The sequence below is a fragment of the Bos indicus genome, chromosome 14, assembly GCF_029378745.1.
Source record: "Bos indicus isolate NIAB-ARS_2022 breed Sahiwal x Tharparkar chromosome 14, NIAB-ARS_B.indTharparkar_mat_pri_1.0, whole genome shotgun sequence".
Classification (NCBI taxonomy): domain Eukaryota; kingdom Metazoa; phylum Chordata; class Mammalia; order Artiodactyla; family Bovidae; genus Bos; species Bos indicus.
This window is the reverse complement of record NC_091773.1, coordinates 32,408,961-32,426,320: the sequence shown is the minus strand read 5'-3', so window position 1 is coordinate 32,426,320 and position 17,360 is coordinate 32,408,961. Positions and strand designations below refer to the sequence as shown.

Below are 17,360 nucleotides of genomic sequence, written 5' to 3'. Positions count from 1 at the left end.
AGAAACATTTTACAATAAAATATTTTATCATGCTCATGTTTAAAAGCTAATGCTTAAACGCTTATGTTAACTAATGAATATATTTCAGAACAATTTTATTTTTGCACAGAGGCCAGAGAAGCAAAGCAACGGAAAGTGTCAGGGAATTACTTTTCCATTTATTTCAAAACTAAAAGCAACACATATGGGAAAGTCAAATAACCAAGGGATATGGAAATTCAAACATAAATGTCTAGTCCACAATGCACATTTTAAGGCAAAAGAAGCTAGTAAAGGTCTTTGTATATTTCCATTAAAGAAGAACCATCCAAAAGAAAAGCAACATAGAATCTGGTATAGTGGTAACATCACGCACTTTGCAATAAGACAGCCTGGATTCAAACACTGTTTCTGCCTCTACTAGCTGTGTGATGTTGGGTGAGTAAATTTAATTCTCTAGGTCTCAGGTTTTTTTTCCTCAATGACATGGAATTAATAAGAATATCAACCCCATAGAGTTGCCTGGGATTAAAGGAGCTGACAAATGTCAGGAACTCGACACTGGGCCTAGCACATAGTAAGTGATTATTCAATGTCAGCCATCCATAAGTGGGCTGAGATGGTTGGCACAGAGCTAAAATATAATTCCTCATTTTGATCTTAGCAGATTCCTGAATGTTTCCAAATAAAGTGAGGGAAAAAAGCATATTTTAAGTATTCCTATAAATTAGGAGTATGGGGAAAAAAAGAAAGGGTAGGGAAGAAAGTTAATGAGTGACTTTATTACGGAACCTAATATAGTACTAGAAAGATCCCATCAACACATGGCAAAGGGATCATGATTGGGTCAGAAACATCTCACCCTCAGGTCATAGTAATGTTGTTATGGAAAAGGCTACAATTAACATAGCAAATGTTTACTGAGTCTCCACTATGTCACCAGGGTTCTGGGCAACGCTTTGCAGATCACTGCAGTTAATGGGCACCACAGCCATAGGAGATGGTGTGGGTAAAGGCTTGATAGAACTCTTTGTCCTTCAAGGACAAATTGGAGCCTGGGTGAGCTTTCTAGCTCTGTCTCCCTAGAAACTGATGAGGGTTGAGTGTCAGTTGTATTACTAGGTGGCATTCTTACCTGGAAAACCTCACGTACAGAAGAGCCTGGAGGGCTACAGTCCATGGGGTCCCAAAGAACCCAACATGACTGAGCCACTAACACACTGCTTGTGGTCAAAATGGTTTCTGATGGTTAAATTGCACACTTATAAACCCCCGGTGGGAAGCCACAGCTTAAAGTGACTCATCAAGTATTATTCTTGAAGTAAGGGGGTATGTATTACGGGAACCTTGGAGGTTACACCAATGAGGTTGTTCTGAGAAAGGGTGTCTTCTTTGCAACATGGGACTCTTAAGCCAAGGGGGGCTCATATCTGCTCTCTCCCCTTACCTGGGGGCACAGCCAACACCAGCAACTACAGCTTGCTGCCGTTGTGTGGCCTGCTGCAAGGACCACCCCCATTGAAGAGGGACCCCCACTGCTCCCTGGCAAGCACAGGGTCTCCTGGCCTATATTCTTCTGATGAGGTTGGAGTTGGCATAGTCTATGGTGATTTTGTATGTTGGACTTTCCTGATGGCTCAAATGGTATAGAATCTGCCTGCAATGCAGGAGACCTGAGTTCAATCCCTGGGTCAGGAAGATCCCCTAGAGAAGGGAATGGCAGCCCACTCCAGTCTGTATAGCTAAGAAGACATTCTGAAACATAATTAACACTGTTGTCATTGCACATAAAAATTAACAGTAAATTCTAAGCATTCTCATCACAAGGGAAAATATTTTTTTTCTCTTTCTTTAATGTATATCTAAATGAGATAACTGATGCTCACTAAACTAATTATGGTAAACCTTTTACAATGTATGTAAGTCAAATCATTATGCTGTGTACCTTAAACTGACACAATTATAGCTCAATAAAACTGGAAGACAAGAAAAAAAAGAAGACATTTTGGTCAGTATCACAGGTAAGCAATACAATCATTTCTATTATTATAGAGGAAAGAGAAATTTAACTCTTCCCCAGTCTCTCAACTGGGCTTCCCTGGAGGGGAAGAAACCACCTGCTAATGCAGGAGATTCAGGTTCAGTCTGTGGGTCAGAAGGATGCCCTAGAGAAGGAAACGGCAACCCACTCCAGTATTCTTGCCTGGAGAATTCCATGGACAGAGGAGCCTGTCAGGCTACCTTCAGTGGAGTCACAAAAGAGTTGGACACTACTTAGTGACTAAACAACAACAAATCTCTCAACTAGCCAGTGGCAGGATCAGATCTGAGTGGGGACAGGTTTTGAACTACCTCTCCAGTCTACTTTTATAGCACTGACATTGTAAATTACTAGTTGTATGAACTTGAACATGTCAAACTCCCTGATCCCCCAGTTTCTTAATCTTTAAAAAAAAATAAAGGTTTTTAACTCTTAAGTATGTGTTTGAAGACTGGAAATAATGTACAGGAAGAAGCTGGCACAGAGCGTGTCCTAAGCAGAGCCGCCTGAAGGCAGTTACCCTGCCCTCTGGCTTAACCCAGCAGGGATTCCCACCTACAGCCGAGTAGCATCTGCAGAACCAGAGGCACAAGTTTGATCTCTGAGTGGAACAACCAAGTGACCTCCCTGCCTGTTCCTCTGTGCCTGGCCCCTCGCGTGACCCACTTTTTCAGACTCTTCATCAATACCCTTTCATCCTGAGCCCAGCTGTCTAAATTCTGAATTAATTGGGAGTTTAGACTGTGTGCCTTTCAGTCTAAGTGACTCTAAGGCCCCGCACCCATGTCCTTGCCAGACTCTGTGCCCTACAGGCAAACCCGCCTGCCTGCCTGCTTTTGCCTGATCCCAGCCTCTGCCATGCCCCTGAAACAGTTTATCAGAAATTACTAAAGTCATGGATGAATGGATGGATGGATGCCTTCAGTTTTCTGGGCAGGATTCCTGGCTCTATATGCACTCCCTCATCCCTTTATGGCCTCCGAAATGTGAATAGTGAAGAAATATTCAAAAACATTTAGGAGAATATTTTTTAGGAAAAAATGAATAATTAAAGGAAAGTTAACACATGAGATCGTGAAAATCTGAAAGAAACACAGGAATCCAGACAACAACCCTACCTTCCCAGAAAGCATTTAGGGAACGTAGTCAGTTTTCTTTTTCTGTCTTTGATCAGATTTCCTTGTTTGCACATCATTTTATAAAGTTTCTCACCCTGTTCGGAGATCATTACCCAGGTGTCTTGCTCCATTCCTAATTTTAAACCTGTCAAAAATGAAAACACAGGACAGGTCACTGAAAAAGTCTCTTCATTTGTTCATGCATTCATAAAACAAAACATTCTTTGCATGTCTACCACGCGCTGGGATTTGTGGATACAAAGCTTGTGTGATAGGACTCTGGCTGTCAAGAAGTTCATATGGTACTAGGAAGACAGTCAAGGTGAGATGCCTGCAGCCAAAGGGCACCACCGTGCAGACTGTGCCCCAGAGGCACGTGGTTTGGCTGGTGGAGGAAAAGGAGCTGTATGTCAGACTTCATGGACCCCTTTAGTAGGACTCATGCTTATGCTCAGCTGCTCAGTCATGTCTGACTCTTTGCAACCCCATGGACTGTAGCCCACCAGCTCCTCTGTCCCTGGGATTCTCCAGACAAGAATACTGGAGTGTGTTGCCATTTCCTTCTCCAGGGGATCTTTCCAACCCACGGATCCAACCCAGGTCTCTGATATATCCTGCACTGGCAGGCAGGTTCTTTACCACTAGCACCACCTAGGAAGCCCTTTGAAGAATGAGATCAGCACAGCTAGACAGTGGCACTGGAGACAACCTTAGAGGAAAAACTGTGCTACGGGAGAGAAATGGTCACAGTACCTAACCACTATCTCAGGGAAGTTTCACGGATGGACCATGTTTGAATGCATGAATATGAACAGGATTTCCAGAGAGAGAACGTCTTCACAAAGGTCATCTGAAGGAAGAGGCAAACAGCCCTGGGTTTCAGGTGATAGGACAGTAATGGATGGATAGGTGGGCAGGGTCCTTGCTCGCCAGCAGTCTCAGTGTATTTCGGGCCTTCAGAACTGGGGGAACATCTATGAATTGTAACCAGATGGAGGGGGAAGGCAGGGAAGTGCAAGGAAAGTTTTGATGCTTTGGAAACAAAGCTCAGAAGACAGTATAGGGAATAAACTAAAAGGAAGAGGGTTTAAAAAGAGAGAGACAATTAGGAGGGATCCACTAAAGTTCAGGCAAGTTCAAATCTCTGTAAAAAATAGCAGGTTATCAGGAGAAGAGGATAAAGTTGAGAAATATCTGGGAGGTGGTATTGTTGCTGCTGCTGCTGCTAAGTCACTTCAGTCATGTCCGATTCTGTGCGACCTCATAGATGGCAGCCCACCAGGCTCCCCCATCCCTGGGATTCTCCAGGCAAGAACACTGGAGTGGGTTGCCATTTCCTTTTCCAATGCATGAAAGTGAAAAGTGAAAATGAAGTCGCTCAGTCATGTCTGACTCTTAGCGACCCCATGGGCTGCAGCCTACCAGGCTCCTCCGCCCATGGGATTTTCCAGGCCAGAGTACTGGAGTGGGGTGCCATTGCCTTCTCCGGTGGTATTGTTAAGACGTAGCAATGGGTTAAATGTGGGTGTAGAGAGAAGAAATGAGGATGGCTTTCAGACAGTTGATGGGAGAACTGAATGGTGATGGGAACGCATCTTGGGCAAAGGGTTTCAGGTACAGAGAAATCCAGCACTGAGTAGCTTGAACTGGGATGTTCACATGAAGCCCAGGGGGCAACTGATTAAGTGAGCATGGAGCTCCAGAGAGACAACAAGACTGGACACAAAGACTGAGAACCTGGCAGTGAAGAGTGGAAGTTAATCTGATAGGGACAGGCAATGCAGGCCAGGAAATTTAGAGGCAACCATTGCCAAAGGTAAAATTCTGGCCACACTGACAATCAGTGGATGGGACTGATGAAGAAATGTGGCAGAAGAATTTCTGGATGTTTTTTTTTTTTTTAGTCTTCTAACTACTAAGCTTCTTACTAAAATTTTATTTACAATAGAGAAGTCATTAACATTTGCCAGTAACAGTGAATAATCCATTACAAATAGAATAAGCAGACTTATATAAGTTAAAAAGCAGAGTTAAGAATAACATAGGTAGAGTTATAGACTGTGCTTTCTTTTTTGTTTTCTTCCTTTTTTTAGGTCTTGGATGTATTTATATGCATAGCCAGTTCAAAAAAAAGCTAAGGTTCAACTTGATGAAAAACTGACTCTATCTTTTAAAGGATTTGCTGTGTTCCTTGAATGGACTGTTAGATTCAACAAAACCCAAAGTGTCAGTTATGCATTCATGATCTTTGTTTTAAATTTTTTCTATCTGGTTCTTCATCTAAGATCAATCAAAGGAGTATTTTTAAATGTTTTAGAACTTCTTATAAAAATGTATACTATGACTAATTTAATCAAGGTAATAGAAATTTTTACATTCTTCAAGGGGAAATATCTAAAGATGGAAGGAAAAGCTCTTTATGTTCTAAAATTATATCATTAATGAGATATTTTATACCTAAATCTCTGGGGAAAGGAATAAACACTGTCACATTTCTCATCAATTATTTGGTAAAGAAAATAGTTAATTATGCAAACACTTCTATTTCCTGGCTAATTACAGAAATGTGAATATGTGCAGGTAAACTTCACACACTGACTATCACCAGACCAAATACTGTTTGCAAATCTTGATAAAAATATGAAGCAAATTTGAGCTAGACCTCCTCATGTGAACAAGTTCCTTGTGGAGTTACATGACATTGATTCAGTGACATTGTAACAACACTTAAAAGTTAATATGCATGCAAAATGCCTTATTTTATAATTAGGATACTAAAATATTTGACCAAGGAACTTTCAGTGTACTGTTAAATACAGAGGGACAATTGGTGTAGGTCTCCAAACACTGAATTATATTATTAAAGTGTGTTTCTTAAAGCAAAACTCTATGATTCTTTAGAAATCAGGAAGGATAAAGTGTGACCATATATTAATCCATATATGTAGAATCTAGAAAAACGGTATAGATGATCTTGTTTGCAAAGCAGAAACAGAGACACAGATGTAGAGAACAAACATATGGATACCCAGGGGGAAAGGTGGAGGTGGGATGAACTGGAGATTGGGATTGACATATATGCACTATTGATATGATGTATAAAATAGATAACTAATGAGAACCTACTGAATAGCTCAGGGAACTCTACTCAGCACTCTGTGGTGACCTACATGGGAAGGAAATCCAAAAATGAGCAGATACCTATACAGTATAGCTGATTCACTTTGTTGTACAAAAGAAATGAGCACAACATTCTAAAGCAACTATATTCCAGTAAAATTTTTTAAAAAGTAATAAAGTGCAAAGAAAACTGAACAAATTTTAAAGCAAGTAAAACTATTTGCTGTAAAGTGAATGTCGGTATGTCCCCAAATAGTGTCCCCAGTAGCTCAGCAGGTAAAGAATCATCCTGCAATGCAGGAGACAGAGAAGACACAGGTTCAATCCCTGAGCTGGGAAGATCCCCTGAAGGAGGAAATAGCAACCCACTCCACTATTCTTGCCTGAAAAATTCCATGGGGAGAGGAGCCTGGTGGGCTACAGTAAAAAAGGTCGCAAAGAGTCGGACACGACTGAACAACTAAGCATGCATGCTCCCCAAATTCACATGTTGAAACCTAGTTTCCAATGTAATGGCATTAGGAGGTTGACCTTTGGGGTAATTAGTTCATGAGGGTGGAATCCTCATGAATGAGATTAGTGCCCTTATTAAGGAGATCTAAGAGAGCTCTTTCATGCCTTCTGCTAGGTGAGGACAAAGAGAAAATGGTCATCTACGAACCAGGAAACAGCCCTCAACACCACCCTTCTGAACTGTGAGAAATAAACTTCTGTTGTTCATAAGCCACCCAGTGCTAGGTATTCTGTTTCAGCGGTCTCAATAGAACTAAGACACTGTTTAAAACACACTGCTAGCCACAGTCTAATTATTTTGCTAACTATATAAAGTTTTCTTTTATTTGATTTCCATAATGTGAAGTCAAGTGGGCCTTAGAAAGTATCACTACGAACAAAGCTAGTGGAGGTGATGGAATTCCAGTTGAGCTATTTCAAATCCTGAAAGATGATGCTGTGAAAGTGCTGCACTCAATATGCCAGCAAATTTGGAAAACTCAGCAGTGGCCACAGGACTGGAAAAGGTCAGTTTTCATTCCAATCCCAAAGAAAGGCAATGCCAAAGAATGCTCAAACTACCGCACAATTGCACTCATCTCACATGCTAGTAAAGTAATGCTCAAAATTCTCCAAGCCAGGCTTCAGCAATACGTGAACCATGAACTTCCTGGTGTTCAAGCTGGTTTTAGAAAAGGCAGAGGAACCAGAGATCAAATTGCCAACATCTGCTGGATCATGGAAAAAGCAAGAGAGTTCCAGAAAAACATCTATTTCTGCTTTATTGACTATGCCAAAGCCTGTGACGGATCACAATAAACTGTGGAAAATTCTGAAAGAGATGGGAATACCAGACCATCTGACCTGCCTCTTGAGAAATCTGTATGCAGGTCAGGAAGCAACAGTTACAACTGGACATGGGACAACAGACTGGTTTCAAATAGGAAAAGGAGTACGTCAAGGCTGTATATTATCACCCTGCTTATTTATCTTATATGCAGAGTACATCATGAGAAATGCTGGACTGGAAGAAACACAAGCTGGAATCAAGATTGCCGGGAGAAATATCAATAACCTCAGATATGCAGATGACACCACCCTTATGGCAGAAAGTGAAGAGGAACTCAAAAGCCTCTTGATGAAAGTGAAAGAGGAGAGTGAAAAAGTTGGCTGAAAGCTCAACATTCAGAAAACAAAGATCATGGCATGCGGTCCCATCACTCCATGGGAAATAAATGGGGAAACAGTGGAAACAGTGTCAGACTTTATTTTTCTGGGCTCCAAAATCACTGCAGATGGTGACTGCAGCCATGAAATTAAAAGACGCTTACTCCTTGGAAGGAAAGTTATGACCAACCTAGATAGCATATTCAAAAGCAGAGACATTACTTTGCCAACAAAGGTCCGTCTAGTCAAGGCTATGGTTTTTCCTGTGGTCATGTATAGATGTGAGAGTTGGAATGTGAAGAAGGCTGAGCGCTGAAGAATTGATGCTTTTGAACTGTGGTGTTGGAGAAGACTCTTGAGAGTTCCTTGGACTGCAAGGAGATCCAACCAGTCCATTCTGAAGGAGATCAGCTCTGGGATTTCTTTAGAGGGAATGATGTTCAAGCTGAAACTCCAGTACTTTGGCCACCTCATGCGAAAAGTTGATGATGCTGAAGCTGAAACTCCAGTACTTTGGCCACCTCATGCGAAGAGTTGACTCATTGGAAAAGACTCTGATGCTAGGAGGGATTGGGGGCAAGAGGAGAAGGGGACGACAGAGGATGAGATAGCTGGATGGCATCACTGACTCGATGGACGTGAGTCTGAGTGAACTCCGGGATTTGGTGATGGACAGGGAGGCCTGGTGTGCTACAATTCATGGGGTCGCAAAGAGTCGGACACGACTGAACAACCGAACTGAACAACATTGGAAATATTCAAAACGTATTTTAGCATGGGCTAACATCACCTAGTTAATGTAAGTGAACATCAAACACCATCTACTTCCTCATAACTTTTGCCCATTTTCTGCTTTCTTGTTAAATTTGAATCTTCACAAAGTATTATAATGCTCAATCCATATACGCACCTTTCCGCCGTTCTCGTTCTTTCAAAATAGCTTCAAACCATTCATGTTTCTCTTCAGGTGTTTTTGCCATACACACAAACCATTTATTTTTGGCCGTGTTATGTATCTTCCATCCATTAACAACAATGTGTCCACTGCTATGGAAGTCAGCTGAAAATTAATAGGTAAAGTGAATCAACAAATGTAATATATATTAGAGCAACACAATCATTCATATCAAAAAAGTTCCAAAACCACTGAATTCTTCAAAATATCTTTATATGTGTGTATTGAAGAATATAAAATTTTTTAAAATAAAGAAAATTTTATACACTAAATGCAGTCAGATCTGAAAAACGGAACATCCCTAATTCACAACATTAACAGTTGAACTTTTTAAAAAATCTATTCGGTTTTAGGGGACCCCTGGTACCTCATATGGTAAAAAATCTGCCTGTAATGTGGGAGACCCAGGTTCAATCCCTGGGTCAGCAAGATCCCCTATCCATGGGGTTGCAAAGAGTGGGACACGATTGAGCGACTAACATTTCATTTCATTTTTCATTTCATTCAGTTTTAATGAACAGTTTAAGAATTTCCATCTTATTCAATTCAAATCTGACTACTGTACTGCAATCTATGGTTTGCCCAACACTGCACTACAGACCACATTTTCTAGAAGTCAAATATTCTTGGCCTCTGGCCAACTACACAAATAAACTAGTTGTCAAGAAAGAATACAAAGGATCTGGCACTACTTTTTGAATGGCTTTCCAAGCCTGTACCAATGAAAATTAATTCCAGGAGGTTCAATGCTTGCCTATGACAGCTCTTAAGCTGGATGTTTTAATAGCATCATGATCAAACTACTATATACGTTATGGACACAACTCCTAGTTCGTGAAACTCCCAGCTACTTTTGTATCTCTGTGTTTGATGCTAGTGTTTAACATGGTTTGGGCTTCCCTGGTGGCTCAGCAGTAAAGAATTCACCTGCCAATGCAGGAGACATGGTTCGATCTCTGGGTCTCAGTATTCTTGCCTGGGAAATCTCATGGACAGAGCCTGTCAGGCAGTCCATGGAGTCACAGGAGTCGGACATGACTAGCAAAAGATGGAAGGCAAAAGGAGAAAGGGGCAGCAGAGGATGATATGGTTAGATAGCACCATCGACTCAACAGACATGAATCTGAGCTAACTCCAGGAGATAGTGGAAGACAGAGGAGCCTGGCACGCTTGCAGTCCATGGGATCGCAGAGTCAGACACAACTTAGCGACTGAACAACAACAAACGAACATGCTTCAAGTGAAGATAATTTTCCATTTTAAAAGAGTCCTCCTCTCTCTTATCTTCCCTTCCTCCTCCAACTGTTCTGCCTATCAAAGTATTTCTAAGCTCAAATTCACTGCAGATGAATTATTCAATTGAAAAGTCTATCTTACAAGGGAGTTTATTATTGGCATTCCATTTTAAATTTACCAATCATTTACCTGTGCCATCATCCACATTCTCCACTTCCATCACCTCTGTATTGATCCGGCCACGAAAAAGGTACCGATGTCCATCAGTAGATGCTTTGCTATTTTTCAACCGTCTTACAACAAGAAGAAAATCACACACAAAAAACATGGTTACTAAACTTAAGGCAAAACCTTGTTAAAGCAAGATAATTTAAGCCATTCTTTGAGAAAGAGATTCTAGTTCCATCAACAATATCAAACATTAAGCTCTTGGTGATTTTTTACTTATGTCTTCAAATTCATAACAGTTCAGGTTGCTCTATGAGATGGTGCTAGACACGGAAGCCCTGAGCCAAGGACAACACGCAGGTGGGAGGGTGAATACATGCTTTTGCTCAATATATGAAATCAAAGATCCCCAATCAAACTCTGACAGACACTAAAAGTTGGTTATTCACAATTTCACTTGATTTCTCAATTTTCAGTAAGTAGCTGGTAATTTTTTCTCAATTCCTGGTAAATTTCAGTTAATACTTATGATCCTCTTCAAAGAGAGTTGGACTGTACTGGAGGTTATTCAGCATTAACTAGCTCTAAAATATTTTTCCCATATTGTTGTTATATGATAACTGTACACTTGAAGAATAAGTCTCTCAAATATACCTATAATCCTTCATAAGGATCCTATTTATTTATAAAATAGTCTAAAACATTTCAAAATGTTGTGTATAGTACACTAGTACCAGCCTTTGATCTTAAAAACTGAGCAACACAAAGTAAAAAAAAAAAAAAAAAAAATCCAGGTTCAGATGAGCTTTTGTAATAATGAATTAGTCAGTTATGGATATATTTATACTTGAATCACTGAACACTCAGGGGAGATTGCTTTTAAAATATATTAAAGAGGAAAGATTTTAAGAAATAATTCAAGAAGATTAAGCAACATTTAGTCATCCAAGAGACTTCAATTGACCTGAACTATTTAATTTGACTTGTTGACAAAAGTATGCTAACAACTGAATATACTAAAATTATTAATATATGTTTCATAATATATACTGAAATTATTAATGTATCATGTTACATATACACACTAAGCAAAAGTTAAGTTGTCAAGTGCATTAATGTAGAGCTCCCTCCCCTTCTCTCCTCTGCATTCATATGTATTTGGTCCATGTTATACATATATTCGGAGAAGGCAATGGCACCCCACTCCAGTACTCTTGCCTGGAAAATCCCATGGACGGAGGAGCCTGGTAGGCTACAGTCCATGGGGTTGCTAAGAGTAGGACACGACTGAGCGACTTCACTTTCACTTTTCACTTTCATGCATTGGAGAAGGAAATGGCAACCCACTCCAGTGTTCTTGCCTGGAGAATCCCAGGGATGGGGGAGCCTGGTGGGCTGCCGTCTCTGGGGTCGAACAGAGTCGGACACGACTGAAGCGACTTAGTAGCAGCAGCAGCATACATACATTATGGTTATTTGCCAAGCAGCAGGATTTTGATTTTATAAAACTTTCCCTATTATTTAATTTATTTAACAGTTACAGCCATGAGACCATGAATAGTAACATCATTTGTACAGTTAATTTTGCAAAAGCTCTGACCTTGAGGGCAGTCATATATATAAGGATGGGAACAACTCTAATAAAAAAAAGATCTGATTCTCAAACAGATGTCTTTAATAATCAAACCTAGATCAGTTCAGTTCAGTTCAGTCGCTCAGTCGGACCTAGATAGATGTGTCAATTTAGTGGGAGAATCCTTTCACAATGGGTATTATATTAAATCATCACATTGTACACTTTAAATATCTTATAACTTTGTCAATAATACTTGACTAAAGTTGGGGAAAAAATAATTGCACCTAAACAACTTGAATTACCTATTTTTTTTATTCATCCCTTTATCTTAAAGTGTTCCCCTTTTATTTTTTGTCATCTTTCATGAGGCATACACATTTTATCACAATCTGCAATAAAAGTGGGCTTTGAATTAGAACTGAATGGGTCCAAAATTCATTTCTATAACTATTATTTATGGGAAAGTTACTTAACCTCTCTGTGAGAACCTTTTGTTCTCTACAAAACAATGATAGTGAAAATACCTATTTTATAAATTTATTGGGAATATTATATAATTAATTCATGTGATTCTGAGATTACGCCTGGCAGAGAATATGCATTTTTAAAATATTTTTCTTGGAGTATAGCTGTTTTACAATGTTGTGTTAGTTTCTACTGTACAACCAAGTGTGTCAATTAAATGTATACATAGATCCCCTCATTATGGATTTCCTTCCCATTTAGGTCACCACAGAGCATTGAGTAGAGTTCCCCATGCTAAACAGTCAGTTTCATTAGTTATTTATTTTATATTTATATCAATAAATATTAGTTATTTATTTTATACTTATATCAATAGTGTATATATATCAATTCCAATTTCCCAATCCATCCCACCACCCCTTTCCCCTCTTGGTGTCCATATGACCTTTTAATTTTTAAAGAGCTTCATACAGGTAGAATTAATAGCCTGTTCTAGATTTTCCTGAAACCCACATCTACTAATCCCAATCTTGCTGCTAAACACAAAAAATTGAGAAGAGCATACTACAAGAAATAAATAGGTTCATTTTCACAGGTGGTAAAAAAGGAATTTTTTAAAAAGCTCATTAAGATAGAGAGACAATAATTTAATTATTTCCTGGCTCTAATCCGATCATGTTCTCTTTCTTGAAGTAGCAAGGAGAAAGGGCTGAGAATACATGGAAGTTTACTGATGAGGTCATGGGGGCACAGAGACAATGTTGAATCTGTGAAGTGGATAAACAGCTTTTAAAGTATTACCTGTCTACATTCTTACCTGTGTTTTCTTTTGCAATACACCAAAAGGTTGTCAAAAAGAAAAAATACCCGCTCTTGAATATTTCCAGAAGAAATTTTCAGTAAGACTCCACACATTAGCATTTCTGTACAGGTATCAGTAATGTTGGACCCCTAAATCAGGAAAAATGGAGAAAATAATGTCTGATTACTTAACAGAAACTTTCACGCAGTCTTTTTCCTCCTGTTTTTATTTAAAGATGCAATATACAAACAGGATAAAAATTCAAATAGTTTAAGTATTAATATACTGAGCTTAGGTGTCCTTCCCTCCCAGTCTCCTCCAGGTGAGTATCAGTAGGTACAGCTCCTCTTAAGAGATTCCATGTCTTCTTTAGTTATTTTACATATGTGTAAAATATGTAAAAAATTTTAAATATTTTACATATTTTTTAAATATTAAATATTTATAATATTTAAAATTTTTTTACATATTTTACACAGCATATATAATGAATGTTATCTTTGTTCTCTAAAAATAGGAGATCATTTCAAACTAACTCATGACATGAATGTTCCTAATATTCATTTTCCTCCTCCTCCTCTCCTTGGTCTGGGAAAAGAGCTCTATGAACAAATGGAAAGTACATGTAATTGTCCATTTTTAGCAGGTCTTAATTTATATAAAATTGTTCCTCCATATCCATGGGGGAATGGTTCCAAAACCCCCAAAGATACCAAAATCTGAGGATACTCAAGAGGCATAGATAAAATGGCATAGTATTTGCATATAATCTACACACCTCCCCCGTACATGTTAATCTCAAGATTGTTTCTAAAATCTAATACAATGTAAAGTGAAAGTGTTAGTCACTCAGACAGGTCAGACTCTGCAACCCTGTGGACTGTAGCCCACCAGGTTCCTCTGTCCATTGATTATCCAGGCAAGAATACTGGAGTGGACAGCCATTCCCTTCTCCAGGGGATCTTCCCCATTCAGGGATTGAATCCAAGTCATTGCAGGTAGATTCTTTACCATCTGAGCCACTAGGGGAGCCAATACAGTGTAAATGTTACATCAGTTCAGTCGCTCAGTGTCTGACTCTTTTTGACCCTATGGACTGCAGCAGCCAGCAGCCAGGCCTCCCTGTCCATCACCAACACCCGGAGTTTATTCAAATTCATGTGCATTGAGTTGGTGATGCCATCCAACCATCTCATCCTCTGTCGTCCCCTTCTCCTCCACCTTCAATCTTTCCCAGCATCAGGGTCTTCGCATCAGGCGGCCAAAATGTCACGTAAATAGTCATAAATATAATGTAAATACTATCTAATAGTTGCTGGTGCAAGTTTTGTTTTATGAAACTTTCTGGAATTTTTTTTTTCCCCAAATAGTTTCAATCTGAAGTTGGCTGAAATTCTGGATGCAGAACCCGGAATACAGAAGGCCAACTATCCCAACTTCTAGGATGGAAAGGAAGACAAAAGAAGAAATAAAAGGAAAAAAATCTATTTAAAGAGAGCAACCATCCATAAAACCTTTCACCACAGTTATTAAAAGATGCACTGGCATGCTCATTCATTGAATAAACCCTTACTGAGTGCCCATGAAGGTCATATGATCAGCAACAAACGGATTCTTAACACAAGTGCTAATCATGGGAGGTTGAGAGGAGGAAGCACAAGAGAGAAGGAGCCTGGGCCCCTGAACCATCAACAAAGGGAAACTGCCCACTGGGCAGAACCCACACATGAGTGTCATGTGAACTGACCAGAAATGTCTACTTTGAGCCATTGGGCTTCCCCAGTGTCTCAGTAATAAAGAATCTTCCTGTGATGTAGGAGCCACAGCAGACACTGGTTCAACCCCTGGGTCAGGAAGATCCCATGGTGGAGGACATGGCAACCCACTCCAGTATTACTGCCTGGAGAATGCCATGGACAGAGGAGCCCAGTGGGCTATAGTCCAAGAGGTCACAAAGAGCTGGACATGACTGAAGTGATTTAGCAGGTCATAAGTGTTGTAGTCTATTTGTTTCTACAAACTAAACTAGCATAACTAACTTGTTGAGTCACTGAGTTGGAACAAAAAAAAGGGGAACTTTTCAGTAGAGCTCTGTTAAGTTTGCTTTGTAAGAATACTTCTGTTTTAAATATGTCTGGTCTTTTTTGATATTTAAAACTGAGAACATCAATATTAACTTCATATTTTCATATTAACAATGAATATTTTCCTGATTAATATTAAAATTTTAAATTAAAATAACTCATATAACTATAATAAGAAACTTCCCAAAAGAGAAGTTAATTAAGACAGTGTCACTGTGTTAGTCTGGGTATCTATATTACAAACACATTTTACATTTGAAATACTTCCCTCTCTCCCTTCGTCATAAGGGTAGAAATGGATAGAAATGGAGATCTGTCAAACATTCACACAATTTCATATATTTTGCAATGCGATAATTAAGCAAAAACTGTCATCAAATGTAAACATCAATCTCAACTGCAGTGGCAATGATTTCAAATTTATAGTGAATACATCTCTTCCTTAGAAAAAAAATTAGAATGACATTTAAAATTTAAAATTTAAAAAAGGAAACATCACATTGATTATTGCACAAGGGACCTATGAAACATTATGAAAAGTGGCTTTATCAATAGCAATTTTATAAATGGTGCAAAACACTTCACTTTAGATTATTCCATACAGTAGTCCATAAGTGCCAAGGCAAAAATATAGTCTGTTACATTAGTATTATACTAATGTGCATATTAACCAGTCTTCCAAATAGTTTCCCAGGTTAAATATGTACGTATTTATTTATAGATGTATTCCTAAATGAATGAAATACCAACAATACATTTTCTGACTTGTTTGTGGTGATTATCTTCATTAATAAATATAAGGAAAATTTAATGCGAATTTGAGCTAACTATAATCCATCCTCTTATACAGCCTCAGGGGAGATACTGTCCAAGCACTGAAGAACTCATGGGACCACTGTGCAAAATAGAAAATGGATCTATTACTTGTGATGATAACCGACATACACTCTGAATGGTCCCATGAGTAAGGCCAACACAATCTCTCTTTGTAAATGTAACTTCTTTGGAAAGCCAAACATAATCAGAAAGGATCTCAGTGAGCTGAATTTCAGGGGAGTTTGTAAGCACTGGGCTGAAATGTGTTGAAAGTGAAAGAGTTAGTCGTTCAGTCGTGTCTGACTCTTTGCGACCCCGTGGACTCTAGCCCGCCAGGCTCCTCCTTCCATGGGATTCTCCAGGCAAGAATACTGGAATAGTTTGTCACTTCCTACTCCAGGGGATCTTCCTGATCCAGAGACTGAACCCATAAATCTTGTGTCTCTTGCATTGGCAGGTGGATTCTTTACCACTGGCAGCATCTGGGAAGCCCCCTTCATCATGAAAGGTCCACCAAAATCTGAACATAGCTAAGATGTTCCTTCTGCCTTCCAAGTTCTGTTACACCATTGCCTTTTGATGATATGAATTGACTTCAGAAACCTAGAAGATCCTATTTCTCCTCTGGACCTTCTCCAGCTTGTCAGGGTTTCCCATAACATGAACACCTCCAAAAATGAATCAACCATTTGGATTGAGCTGGCAAATGAAGAATATAGAAGTGATATTATTATTTCTCCAGTCCCCTACAACACATTCCCTGGTGGCTTAGACGGTAAAGAATCCTGCAATGCAGGAGAGCTGAGTTCAATCCCTGGGTTGGGAAGATTCCCCTGGAGGAGGGCATGGCAACCCACTCTAGTATTTTTGCCTGGAGAATCCCCATGGACAAAGGAGCCTAGCAGGCTACAGTCCATGGGGTTGCAGAGTTGGACATGACTGAGCAACTAAGCACAAGATTTTATCAGCACAAGGCAATGGCACCCCACTCCAGTACTCTTGCCTGGAAAATCCCATGGACGGAGGAGCCTGGTAGGCTGCAGTCCATGGGGTCGCTAGAGCTGGACACGACTGAGTGACTTCACTTTCACTTTTCACTTTCATGCATTGGAGAAGGAAATGGCAACCCACTCCAGTGTTCTTGCCTAGAGAATCCCAGGGATGGGGGAGCCTGGTGGGCTGCTGTCTCTGGGGTTGCACAGAGTCGGACACGACTGAAGCGACTTAGCAGCAGCAGCAGCAGCATGGTAACCCCATGTTACATCTGATTCAAAGTTCCCCTAGGTCTTTCTCCTCTACCCTATACTTGAATATTTTGACTTTTTGATTCAGTTAATCCAG

General features: G+C 39.6%; 1 protein-coding gene across 2 annotated transcripts in view; it reads right to left on the bottom strand.

Annotated features, from left to right (window-relative positions):
* Positions 1 to 17,360, bottom strand: part of PREX2 (phosphatidylinositol-3,4,5-trisphosphate dependent Rac exchange factor 2) — a 302,189-nt gene that overhangs the window by 191,016 nt on the left and 93,813 nt on the right. For both annotated transcript variants that reach the window (XM_019973769.2, XM_070802636.1), the window contains exons 7-10: positions 13,135 to 13,268; positions 10,298 to 10,401; positions 8,828 to 8,977; positions 3,139 to 3,283 (exon numbers count right to left, since the gene is read on the bottom strand). In XM_019973769.2, coding sequence (XP_019829328.2) covers positions 3,139 to 3,283; positions 8,828 to 8,977; positions 10,298 to 10,401; positions 13,135 to 13,268 — 533 coding nt within the window. The remainder of the gene's footprint in view (positions 1 to 3,138; positions 3,284 to 8,827; positions 8,978 to 10,297; positions 10,402 to 13,134; positions 13,269 to 17,360) is intronic.